General features: G+C 31.8%; 1 protein-coding gene across 1 annotated transcript in view; it reads left to right on the forward strand.

The window, feature by feature from the left end:
- Window positions 1–13466, forward strand: part of LOC143241750 (progranulin-like) — a 43994-nt gene that overhangs the window by 22600 nt on the left and 7928 nt on the right. The window contains exon 3 of the mRNA XM_076484974.1: window positions 2116–2167. Within this exon, the coding sequence (XP_076341089.1) occupies window positions 2116–2167 (52 nt within the window). The remainder of the gene's footprint in view (window positions 1–2115; window positions 2168–13466) is intronic.

Here is a 13466-nt window from a genome sequence, read left to right on the forward strand (position 1 = left end):
AGTTATCTTACCTTACGACATTGACAATCGTACTTAAAAGGTCCAAACCGTGGTATGTTTAGTGACTTTTCTTAATGTTGAATTAGAAGTTAATGATGCTAAATGTTTTGTACTTAATTTATTGGAAGTCCACAATTACGGTTCCTGATAACAGGTTTTCTAATTCTATTGTACAGAGTGAGAAAAGATACAAAGTTGGACGTACAAAATTTATATAACTGAACAATCAGGATTAGTGATAATGAACAAAAAAATTAATATATCTACATTTTAACATGGTAAATAAGCTGAACATTTTGTAAGTTATATAGAAACATGTTAATTTTTTACTGGTACAACTACAAAGTTCAAAAAGTTGTTTTTTTTTTAGTTTTATTTTACAGACAACACAAAAAGATAGCCAAATTCAAGTCATAATGTGACTTTAAAATTTCATTTATTTATCGAACCATGGCTCAAAATGTCACGCTTACCGGAAGTATTCCTTTGTTGACGTCATTCACAGACACCTGTAAGTGTATCCTAACAAATACAAGTTATGACTCATAATGTTATATGAACACAAAGTAATGTTTGTTAGTGGATAGTTAAAAAGAAAGACATAGAAAAGCTCACAGTTATCACATAAGCACTCTCTTTTTTTGTTTACTAGTGAAACATAAGTAAATTCAATTCTGAAAGGCTCACACGGTACAGCTTGACGTCACAAATAAACAATACTGTAACTTCATCTCTTAACGTCAAGAATAGACAATATTGTAACTTCATCACTTGACGTCAAGAATAAACAATACTGTAGCTTCATCACTTAACGTCACGAATAAACAATAATGTAACTTCATCACTTAATTTTCGTTAATTAATAATGCGAACAAGTAGATCGTTTCGGGAATTTTTTGTTTCGTTCTGTTTTGAAAGTTTCCCGCTGGTATAGCAGTAAGTCTAAACATTTACTACGCGAAAGTCAGGGGTTCGGTTCCCCTCGATGGACACAGCAGATAGCCCGATGTGGCTTTGTTATAATAAGAATAACAAAACACGCTTTTGAAAACCAATTTAATGTTAACTTTGTTTCTTGTATTCCAACATTTAGAACTGACACATTTCACGAATACACCGTTTCGTGAATAATGTTATGTTTTTTGATCCCTTATACATCATAGAGCTATTTATTTATGTTGAGTTGTATCACATAATACATGCTATTAGTTGTATGTGTTAAAAATATTGTGTACCTTTCAAGAAATTGTTTCTCACTAATTTCTTCATATTTTTACCTTTAGGGTTAACTGGACTCTAGAAGTTTACCGCAAAGATAGCTAGAACAAAGTTTTCATAAAATAACAAAACAATGTACTTTTCCAAGGGCACCCACCAGGATTTCCCCAGATATTTCGTTAGTTCAGTCCACACCTGTTTACTTCGCTGAAGAGCTTGTAGTTAGTTAACTTTAGTATATTTTAGTTTCTGTTTTATGTGAAATACATTAAAAATTAACGAAACCGGTTTACGAATTTCTTCAAAATAAATTCCTGAATACTCTGAACTGACATCGCACGTACACTCGTGGTATGTAAATTCATAACTGTTATTTCTCACTTTCTTTTGTTAGTAAGTTTAGCATTTCAAGTTATTTTAGAAACTTGATCACACATATAAATTTCTCGTCGATTGTGAAGTTCTTAACACGAAAACGTTGGTTTAGAAATAATGTTGATAATTTCTTTCACTCTAGTTAATTATTTCATAAGTCATTTCTCTACAATATTACAGAAGCTTTCTCTTAAAAATGGCTGTTGTAAAAAATAATTCCTTTTATACAGGTTGGTAGCGATATTTTTCACTGACAGGTCAGAGATGTTTTCAGTGCATGTGTTCTGAAAGGATAGCATTATACATTCGCGTGTATAATACTAACTTCTCTGAGCTTGGAACACAGTTTAGGAGTTTGATATATAAATAAAATAAGACAGGTTTCATCTGACACACACATCTAGACTCATCTAAAGATAGGCCTAATGAAAGTGCTATGTTTTTCATATCTGGTCGTCTGTTGATTAAATCAAATAAATTCAAAATGCTTTTTTAGTTTTTTTGCATTATGTTTTTACTTAGTCGTTTGTTTCCTCTTTGAGCCGCCTGTTACTTATGGGTCATTACCAGAAAGGTAAGATAGTGCAACATAGAATACCACAAGTGCTCTGTGAGTCTCTCCTTCTCCTATTCTACCGTCACTTCTACTCCGTGCTGAGTGTTAAAGGCGAGAGCTGTGATACCTAAATTCTGACATGAAGACAGGTACGTGTTTATTTTACATGTTTCATTAATTTTGAAGAACACAGGACAGTGTCGGTTAAACAACTGACCACTTTCAACACACGCTGTCGCATTTAAAAGAAATGTGTTATACTTTTAGGAGTGTAAGGACATGCGCACTTTTATCCTGACGTAAAATAGGTCCCAATAGATTCTAGTACCTCTGGCAGCGTATATCCTCAGCTGAATTATACCGCTCGTGACTCACTGTTGTTGAATTATTTCAGTGTGTGACACGTGGCAGTCTGTGCATGTTTTGAAGTAATGTTACTTAACAACAAAATATATATTTCGTTCAACTGTTCCAGTCGAAATTAAGTTGGATGAATCGTGGAAAGTTACCTAGTTTGATGTGTGATGAAATCTGAATATTTGTTGTTATAAACAATACGGTTTATAATCAGTGATGACGAGAAAAATATATATGTAAAAATGGTTCGTTTGGGTTGAGAAAATTTTTATGTAGAGGAGCGAACAACGTTTCGACCTTCTTCGGTCATCGTCAGGTTCACAAAGAACAAGGTAACTGACCGATAGCTGACCACATGTTTGAAGGGGGTTGTGTAATTGTGTGTAGGAAGGTAGAGGGCGTACTTAGATGTTTGATTTTATTTATTAACACAGGTATAAAGGTGTTTCTTTGTATTGGTTTATTTTGGGTTTAAGTTGTTGTATAAGTAAGGCTTCTTTAATTTTGCGTTTGTTTATGTTTGTTTCTTTATTTAGTATTTGAGTGTTTTCTATGGTTATGTTGTGTTTACTTGATTTGCAGTTCTCGAAAACGAAGGTGACTTTTTATGTTCTTTGAATCTGGTTTCCATTTTTCCACTTGTTTCTCCAATACAAAAGTCGTGGCAGTTATCACATTGTATTTTATAAATAATGTTGGTGTGGTGTTTGTCAGTGTAGTTTTTACATAGTATAGACCTTAGTTTTGTGCCTGGTTTTTGAATAAATTTGGTATTAATTGGAATGTCATATTTTGTTACTAATTTTTGCCAAATGTTGATTATTTGTTTGCTGATGTCAGGAATATATGGTATACAGCAGTATATGGTTTCGTGATTTTTTGATTCGTGAGATATATTCACTTTTGTTGATTGATTTTGCTTTCTGTCTGGGTGTGTGCGTATAATGTTTTCTACGGTTTGTGGAGGAAACTAATTGATGTTCATGAAGTATTGTTTTATTTTGTCTAATTCATTGTTAATTTGATCTAGTTAACATAGTTTTATGGCTGTGTTTATTTGGTTTCTTAATATGCTGAGTTTTTGTTTTGTTTCATGTGCTGAGTCCCAAGGAATGTATAGTCCAGTATGGGAGATTTTCCGGTGGATTTCTGTTTTAAATTGTGTATCGGTTCTTGTAATTTTAAGGTTAAGAAATGATATTTGATTGCTTTTTTCGTGTTCACCTTCAAACGTTTTCGAATAATCGTTTTCACACTTACAAAACGATTATTAATTTTTAAAAGAAAATATTTGTGTCTCTGTTGAGAGAAACTTGTCGTCTCTATCTCCTGACGAGCCCCGGCATGGCCAGGTGGTTAGGGCACTCGACTTATAATCTCAGGATCGCGTGTTCGAATCCACGGCACACTAAACATGTCTCTTCTGCCGGGAGGTCGTTATAACATGACGGTGAATCCCACCCTTCTCTGTTAAATGATTACCTCAATAATAGGCAGTAGGTGGTGATGATTAGCTGCCTTCCCTCTAGTGTTACACTATTAAATTACGGACGGCTAGCGCAGAAAACCTAAAGCAGTTTTTTACTAAAATTAAAAACAAACAAACATTTGTAATAAAATTTTAAATATGGACACAGTAAAAGATTCAGTGCCTAATAAAAACTGAACAAACGTAAATGAAATTTTTTCGTCTGGAAAATATTATGTTTGTACAAAATGGTGTTTGTACCTTAGTTTTGAAAATGAAATGTGGTAGAACATTTTATGAGCAGTTTTTAACCTCGTTTTATATGGTTAAATGAATGTTATTACAAATATTGAAGATTACTAAATGTGTAAATTACTGCACACTGTGTAAGTTCTTGTGTTTCCAGATTATATACGCTTTATTATAAGAAAATATTGACATGGTGACGAGATTAAATGAGATTGTTTTGTGTTTAGCAACGGTTTAAAAATTATGGTCTCTGAATTTAAAGTTGGTTATATGTTTTTTTATTTATTTTAATGTAATGGTTTAAAACATTCAGTGAAACATTATGTATCAATTTCTTTTGTTGTGTTTTTCTGGTTAAAATAGTTGTAGTTAAAGGTTGTGATACCTTAAATAAATTATTTATTGTGTTTAGTTCACAAAAATGCAGAAGTACACTGTCTTCGATCTCAACTTTGTCAGTATAATTATATGTTTTACAATAAATAATGTGATATCAGTTTATATTAAGTCTTCTGAAATGTATAAATAACAATTGTAAGCTTTGTTTACAAATATAAATGATATTTTCTGTGGACACGCTATGTGATACGTGGACTTAGTTATCAGTATCTTATATTTATACAATTTATTAAGATAGAGACAACATGCAGACTTCATGATTTAATGAATAACATGTGTCATGTTATTACTTTGATTTCTACATGATTTTTATGACACGTAGCAAAAACTCATCAAAAATATATTTTGATTTTTATTAATTAAATGTTTCGAGCAAAATGAACTGAAACATTTACGGTTTTGTCACCAGGTGTCGTGATATAATGTGTGAAAGTACGAATGAAATTTTCGAAAGGACAACAAAACCATAGAAATGTTTCATCTTCATAGCACGTTAATAAGATATGTATTAATCAGTTTGAGATAACACATAGAGTTTAGTAATTTCTTACCAGCAGGTTACATTTTCTTTACTTTAAAGTTTTGTATCATCAAACAAAAATGTACAACTGTAAAATTACCACTTGTACTTCATCCATTATCATTTTCAAACGAGTATAATCTGTCCACGTTGTTACAAACACTTAGCTGTATTGTGGGACGTATTGTTTCTCTAGGTCTCACTTGTTCCTGAGGTTGACTGGTTTCTCATTAAATGTTTCTAAACAGTTAATTATTAGTGTTGTACAGTAACGGATTTACATGGAAGATTTGGGATAACACTTTCTTGTTATAATTCTTGGAAGCTAAGTTATAAGTGAATTCAATGGTTCAGTCAAGACTGAACACAAGGATAACAAACTTTGCAGGCTAAACTTGTTGATATTCCAAACTTGAGGCTAAGGTCATCAAAAGTTAAGTGAAATTTTAAACTTATTACAACAAACATTATTTGATCTTCAGTCTCCACCTGAAAATTAAAAGTCTCGATATGAGACATATACTAAACCAATGTGGAGAATACTTGTCGGTCATTAAAGTTTCAGTTTACGATATTGTTTTCCCCTTCAAGTTAAAATTACATTTGTCTGACAAAACCTTGTTTGAACATATGTTCATTTCTGTGTTTAACTATGGTCACTGTCACGTATAAGACTTCTATAACAAAGTTGCCAGTTAAGTAAACGGCCCGGCATGGCCAGGTGGGTTAAGACACTCGACTCGTAATCTGAGGGTCGTGGGTTCGAATCTGCGTCGCATCAAACATGCTCGACCTTTCAGTCTTGGAAGTGTTATATGTGACGGTCTTTCCACAATTCGTTGGTAAAAGATTAGTCCAACAGTTGGCTGTGGGTGAGGATGACTAACGATCTTTCAACTGTTAACTGAGGGACGGCCAGCGCAGATAGCCTCGTGTAGGTTTGCTCGACATTCAAAACAAAACAAAAACGTGACAACCTATCTTCTGGTAAAGTAGTAAAGACACAGTGATCACTTTACTTCTGTGACTTTATTCAGCCTAACCTACTGACTATCTGATGTTAGTAGCTCAACTGTCACTTATGTTGGTTTGTATGTACTTCACAAAGCTACACAATGGATTATTTGTTCTTCTTTCATGACAGGTATCGAAAACCGAATTTTAGAGTTATAAGTCATATGTATGTCTACTAAAACCCTGGTACATAATGTAATAAAGATGAAGGAACACAACTTGTCTGTGTGTTTGTCTCAAGTTACTTAAGTCGTTGTTCCAGACCACGAAATAATTTATAAACATTACGACATAAGTCAAAATGTATTATGTTGTCATTACAGTAAACAGTTAACTTGAGAAAGAGTTGGAAAGTGTAGCGAGATTTGTGTTCATTGAAAAATGTTCGTTTTGTTTTTTATTAGGTAGAAGTCTACGCAATAGGATACCGTGGGACATCGGTAAGTTTGGGAACTTATATCTCTAAGATTCGAAGTTCGCTTTTCCACAGATAGCCCAGTGTAGCCTTGTTGCAAAGGAAACAAAATATATATTTGTCAGTAACTCGAAATTGTGCGTTACACAAATTAAGATTGTTTCAATCAGCTGTCTCTACATTACTCACCACGGGTATCGAAACCCCATGTTGTAAGACAACTCGAAAAAGTGCGTTAGACAAATTAAGTAACGAAAGATAAAACACTTTGAAGGATTGGTTTGTTTTAAATTTCGGTGAGAACTACTCGAGGGCTATCTGCGCTAGCCGTCCTTAATTTAGCAATGTAAGTCTTGAGGGAAGGCAACTAGTCATCACCAAACCCCGCCAACTCTTGAGCTACTATTTTACTAACGAATAGTGGGATTGACCATAACATTAGACTTGAAAAGTCGAGGATGTTTAAGGCGACTAGGAATTCGAACCGGCGAACGTCAGATTACGAATCGGGTGTCTTAAGCACCTGGCCATGCCATGCCCACTGTGAAGGAATGAATGGTTTTAAGGTGATTATTTTATTTATATATTTATTTATAGCGACGTTTCTAGAACGTATTGTTAAGACCGATCCAGTAACAAGATGGTTTCAACATTTAATAATTAAAATCGAAGTTTAACTACTTTCTTTTTTCTGGTAATTACAAAAACATGTGAAAGACTCGTAAACGTTGCTTAACATTCCGTAACCTGTTGGGAAAATATAAAAGACAAAGACTGTAGATTTACGATAAAATTAAAATTCAAACGGTGAATTTCAGGCTTAACAAGTCAATAAATTCGAAGTATCGTTCATGACCTTGAAATTGAAAACTGTTTTTGTTCGAACCAGTTGTCTTTAATATTGAATATCTAAGTCAAGTTTGAGTGCCAAAACAATACTTTGTGTTTCTACTAAACTTGTAACACATGTATCATGCTCGAAATTGCCAATTTAGGCTTTTATTCCGTGTTATGATTTATGTTTCAGATTCATATGATATTTACATTTGACAAAATTATTTATTGTCTATATTTCATGTGTTATCCAGAAAACAGACTTGTTTAGTTTGTGTCATACAGTTCATATAATTATTATGTTACAACATCGTAAGGAACATCTGTGATTATAATGTCTCGGTTCAGAGCTTCTGTAAAGTTACAGTATTGCAACAGTTTAACTCACACAGCCATATTTACATTATTCTAGGTGAGATAGCTCTATGAATTAATACGCTTGACGTCAATCAATCTGATGATTTACGGTTTATGTCCTGTTGACACAAACCTATGTTTCACACTTTGGAACCGCTCATGCGTTATAAGAGTAAAAGTGAAATACTACTTTTCGAATAGAGCGGGCAAAACTTGTCGGTGGATGCTGTTAATTAGCAGCCTTTTCTTTAATCTATCAAATGAAAAATTAGAGGTGTATAATCCTCGTGACGTTTCTCGCTGATGTTTGAAAGAAGCCAACTAGAGATGAGACGAAATCCATTAGACAAGTCCAAGAAACGAGCTGTAAGCAAGATCTAGTTAGGAGATCACCCTGTTTTGTAACACAACTTTATAGAACATTCAGGCATACATATTGGTTGTGACATGAAGCACACGTGGTTTACTGTTTACATTTATTTACATTGTAGATAACGTCTTACTATTGCAAATAATTCTTTGTGAACCTAAAACTGTCCTGAGCCATCTTTAAGTCACGTGTTTATAACTGAATAATATTGTGGGTCAAGTAAACATATTTTTTGCAAGACGAAAGTTGAGTCTGAGTTTTTATAGAAAGACTGTAGATGGAGCTGAATCGTGAGAAAGTATTTTTTCTGCAAAGTGTAACACAGACGGGCAGACATACGTTTTCCATAATTATTGTGTACTATGTATATAAAATATATTCTTCTATAGCAGCTCATGATACATATATTATTTAAAACACACTTAAGTGAGAAATCAATATAGCGTGTGAAAAACACCAACAAACATAATAGAAATAACAGATAGTTATAGTTCCAAACGTTAGACAGAGGACAGAAATATGAAGAAACGCCTTCGAAATAATATACAACAGTGAATCACAGTCGTTTGAGAATAATTGATACAGAAACACCACTCTTCTAACACAGTCGTTTGAGAATCATTGATACAGAAACACCAGTATAAAAACACAGTCATTTGAGATTCACTGATACAGAAACACCACTATAAAAACACAGTCGTTTGAGAATCATTGATACAGAAACACCACTATAAAAACACAGTAGTTTGAGAATCACTGATACAGAAACACCACAATGAAAGTGCGAGCATGTTTGGTGTGACAAGGGTTTGATATAAACTGAAGGAACAGAAATATAAACGACAATAAGAAAACTAGAATAAGAAATTTCAGAAACAAAAGACTAAACTACAAAAAGCAGATAACCAAATTTACAGAAGAAAAACCAATTTAAACGTTTTATTAGAACGTATACCAAAATGTCGTATAAAGAAGGTTCAGTAGTGGAATGTTAAAAAAAAAAGGTGAAACAAGGCTTAGAAATGCAGCGTTTGAAAATATCACAAGAAGAGGTTTAGTAGCGAAATATCTAAAAAACGAGAAGAAAATTTCTTATGGGAACGATTATTTAGAAAGTGAAACTTAACTGTAATGTAGTTTCAAGACAGCATGAAATAAACGACTACCTGATACACAACAGTGTTTTTAAACGACAGAAGTGACACGAAAGCAAAATTAAACCCTACACAAAATGTTTCGTTAAAAACAAAACTGATAAACAAATACAAAAGTAAAGAGCTTGTACTGTTGTGACACAGATATTAAATAGCTTGTGTTGTTGTAACACAGATAGTAAAGAGTCTGTACTTGTTGTTACACAGATATTAAATAGCTTGTATTGTTGTAACACAGATATTAAATAGCTTGTATTGTTGTAACACAGAAAGTAAAGAGTCTGTACTTGTTGTAATCCAGATAGTAGAGAGTCTGGTTTGTTGTAACACAGACAGTAAAGAGCTTGTATTGTTGTAACACAGATAGTAAAGAGTGTATCATTGTGCTGAATGGTTCCCACAGAAAAACGACTACCAAGCAGGTCAATAGGAAACACACAAATAACAGATATAACAACAGGTTTAATATTTTTGGTAAATATCACATTATGCTGCATGTGATTTGTTTGTTTACATACCTCATCTGTTTAGGGTTCGAAGTCAAGAGGTTCAGTACAAACAGTGATTCAGAGTTATTTTTTGACTTTAAGTGTATGTAAGGGTTTCTTGGTCAAGGCTTGTGGAAAGCTAAGGGTAGATTAAAGCAATATTTCCACAAACCTTTGATAACTGTAATACAATAGAGGACCGAATATAAAAAGTAAACTTCTACATTTCTTACATTACATTAATGTAATGGATAAATGAACTGTAAGCTAAATGAAAATGGTTATTATTTGATAAACAAGAGAAGTATTTTTTAATGTATGGAGGTTTTCATTTATCAAATAAGTAAGCAAAATAAATATGAGACAGGAAATTATTTTTGTTTTGTGGAAGAGGTTGATGACAGATATACCGAAATTAGGAAGCTAGATTTGATGAAAAGGACTTTATGATAAAACAAATATTGTGTGCATCTTCTTAACTAACATAAGATTTACAATGTCACTGAGAGGGAACGACTCCAACTTGTGGTGTTTACCACATGAAGATGATGATTAGATGCATACTGTACTCCCATGCTTCTGTTTGTAGCTTTAGTACTCAAATTGAAAACATTAGAAATTAAACACATGTACAGCAGATGAAGCTGGAAATAGTTTCAAAGAAGGTTTAGCAGAAATGTTAAAAGAGTTAAAATGAAGATGAGCATATGAGAGAAGATAACTTCAAAACAGATGGTATTATTCCATGGACAACCACCATGCTGGAAAATAATTTACATGTCATGTACAAATGAACACAACTGATTGAATGAGATCATAAAAATCCCAGTAACCCAGTGATGGTAAGAGTTGATACAATAGGCACATTAGTTAGAAACTGTTTTGTGGTCCTGGAAATAGAATTTCTGATGGCAGAAATGAAATGTAGCAAGTGAAAAATTATAGATTCTTCAAGGAAGCAGTCTCTCGTGTAGATGGTATGGGTAATTTCTTGTTTAAATTAATTTTTCTGAACACTCTGATACCACAACAGATATAAATTCAGTTCTTAAGCAATGTGAGACATTTCGGAGTAGGATATAAATGGTATGAATATCTGGTAACTAAATTATTGTAAAAATTTCTTTTTGAGATTATATTTATAGAATTTTGACATATCATCACCTGTATGACATCACAAAAATTTAAATTACCCCTGATGATGTGATACCCACTTGAAATAAAAATGTATCTCAGAATGGCTGGTATTAACACTTTTATTGATAAGGAGAGAACAACGTTTTGACCTTTCTAGATTTAGATTACTCTTTATATAATAAAATCATATAAATATATTATGTAATAAAATAATATACACTGGAATAAATACAAACACTGATTTGGTATATGTTAATGTTATATGGTGACAGTTCTTTTTACATTCTCCAATCCTGATGTAACTTTAACCAATGAATGGTAAAACACCTTGATGGAAACAGTACTGATACAGACGTTATTAAACTACATGTCCTCAAAGAAAAATTAAAACTACAACAAGTACATAAATGAACCACTACGAAAGAAAGAACCAGGTAATGTCTAACATTACAATAATGAAGAAGTTATTATCTTTTCTACCGATATACAAGTATATATTAAAAACTGTAAGTTTTAGCTCTTATTTCTGTCACTCGTAACCTGTTGCTAAGTTTCTAGTAAAGAGGAATTTTCAAACTTTTCTTTGAGCAAACAATTTGAAAACAGTATTTTTCTTTGTAGCACAGCAAACAACAAAGCAGTGAAAAGTTCACAATTATTAAGAAACAGATAAATATCCTAAAAGCAGAACTCTAGTGGTAAACCACTGTTAAAAAACACACAGGTAACCTATTTTAATTTAAATAAAACTTCATACATAAACTACCAAAGCAAGTTGTTTGTACAGACAACTTTCAAACAAATAAAACAAACAACAACCTAGTGACTGGGCTGTAAATTAATAAACACTTACAATAAATATGAGATAATGTTAACTACTGTAAATTATTAAACACTTACAGTGAAGATGGTATCAAGTTAACTACTGATGCAAATTATTAAACACAATAAAGATGGTATCAAGTTAACTACTGATGTAAATTATTAAACATTTACAGTGAAGCTGTTATCAAGTTAAATACTGATGTAAATTATTAAACACTTACAGTGAAGATGGTACCAAGTTAACTACTGATGCAAATTATTAAGCACAATAAAGATGGTATCAATTTAACTACTGATGTAAATTATTAAACACTCACAATAAAGATGGTATCAAGTTAACTACTAATGTAAATTATTAAACACTCACAATAAAGATGGTATCAAGTTAACTACTGATGTTAATTATTAAACACTTACAGTGAAGATGGTATCAAGTTAAATACTGATGTAAATTATTAAACACTTACAGTGAAGATGGTATAAGTTAATTACTGATGCAAATTATTAAACACAATAAAGATGGAATCAATTTAACCACTGATGTAAATTATTAAACACTCACACTAAAGATGGTATCAAGTTAACTACTGATGTAAATTATTTAACACTTACAATAAAGATGGTATCAAGTTAAATATTGATGTAAATTATTAAACACTACAATAAAGATGGTATCAAATTAATTACTGTAACTTATTAAACAATTACAATAAGATACTCTGACCTACATCAACTGTTTGTGTTAGTAAGTAGTAATGTTTAAATATATTCATATCACTGACAGGTATACTACTGATTACATTAAAATGATTCAATATAACCAACTCAAACTTTTCATGAGATTGATTGATATAAACAGTAAAACTTTCATAAAATAAAAGTTCTACTCTATGTTAAAAGAATACCAGTTTGTTAAGAACTGGTCTACATTTAAAAATCATTTTAGGAAAAATGTAACCAGACTCTCGTGTATAGTCATGGTGAAGGATCTTTTATTTAAACTCTATTATATTATAGAGTAATGGTTGTTATATATATATATATATATCATAACTATTTTTCTAACTGTGAGAGTATCAAATGTTAATTATTTTTGTGGTTCTATTCAATATATGGAGAAAATGTTTTGGTTAGATAAATAGATAACGACTTATACTATACATCCGTCATGGTAAATAAATTAGAAATGAAGTTATGAGAAAAAACACCTGTCTTAACTCGAAGTGTAAGCTGTCTAAACAACAGTTACATGTGTGATAGAAATAATTATTTACAGTGTACATACAGTTTATGAACTAATATATAAATTATTAGATGATTGATTCAAATGGTCTAATATACTTCATTTTATACTTTCATTAAAAACATGAAATATAGCTATTACAATAATAATAAAAGTGGGAATCATCAATGTAATAATTCCTACATCATGACCACCAGATGGGAGCACATTTTAGTCACATGTTATTAATACTTATCAATTCAGCTCTGTTTAAGTAATTAACAATAGCTGAGATTAATATTGTTAACACTAAATATTATGAGAAAATGTTCTGAGGTGTTTCCCAGTTACATCAACATTTTACTTTGCTGATTCAAGTATTTATGTCACAAAAATCACAAATAAAAATTAAACAATATCATTCTATAAAAATCGTATAAATGTTCGACGTTAGACTGGTACATGTCTTAGATGAATTTGATCTTGGCTTTTGATTCGTGGTGATTCA

Source organism: Tachypleus tridentatus, unplaced genomic scaffold (genome assembly GCF_004210375.1).
Source record: "Tachypleus tridentatus isolate NWPU-2018 unplaced genomic scaffold, ASM421037v1 Hic_cluster_1, whole genome shotgun sequence".
Taxonomy (NCBI): domain Eukaryota; kingdom Metazoa; phylum Arthropoda; class Merostomata; order Xiphosura; family Limulidae; genus Tachypleus; species Tachypleus tridentatus.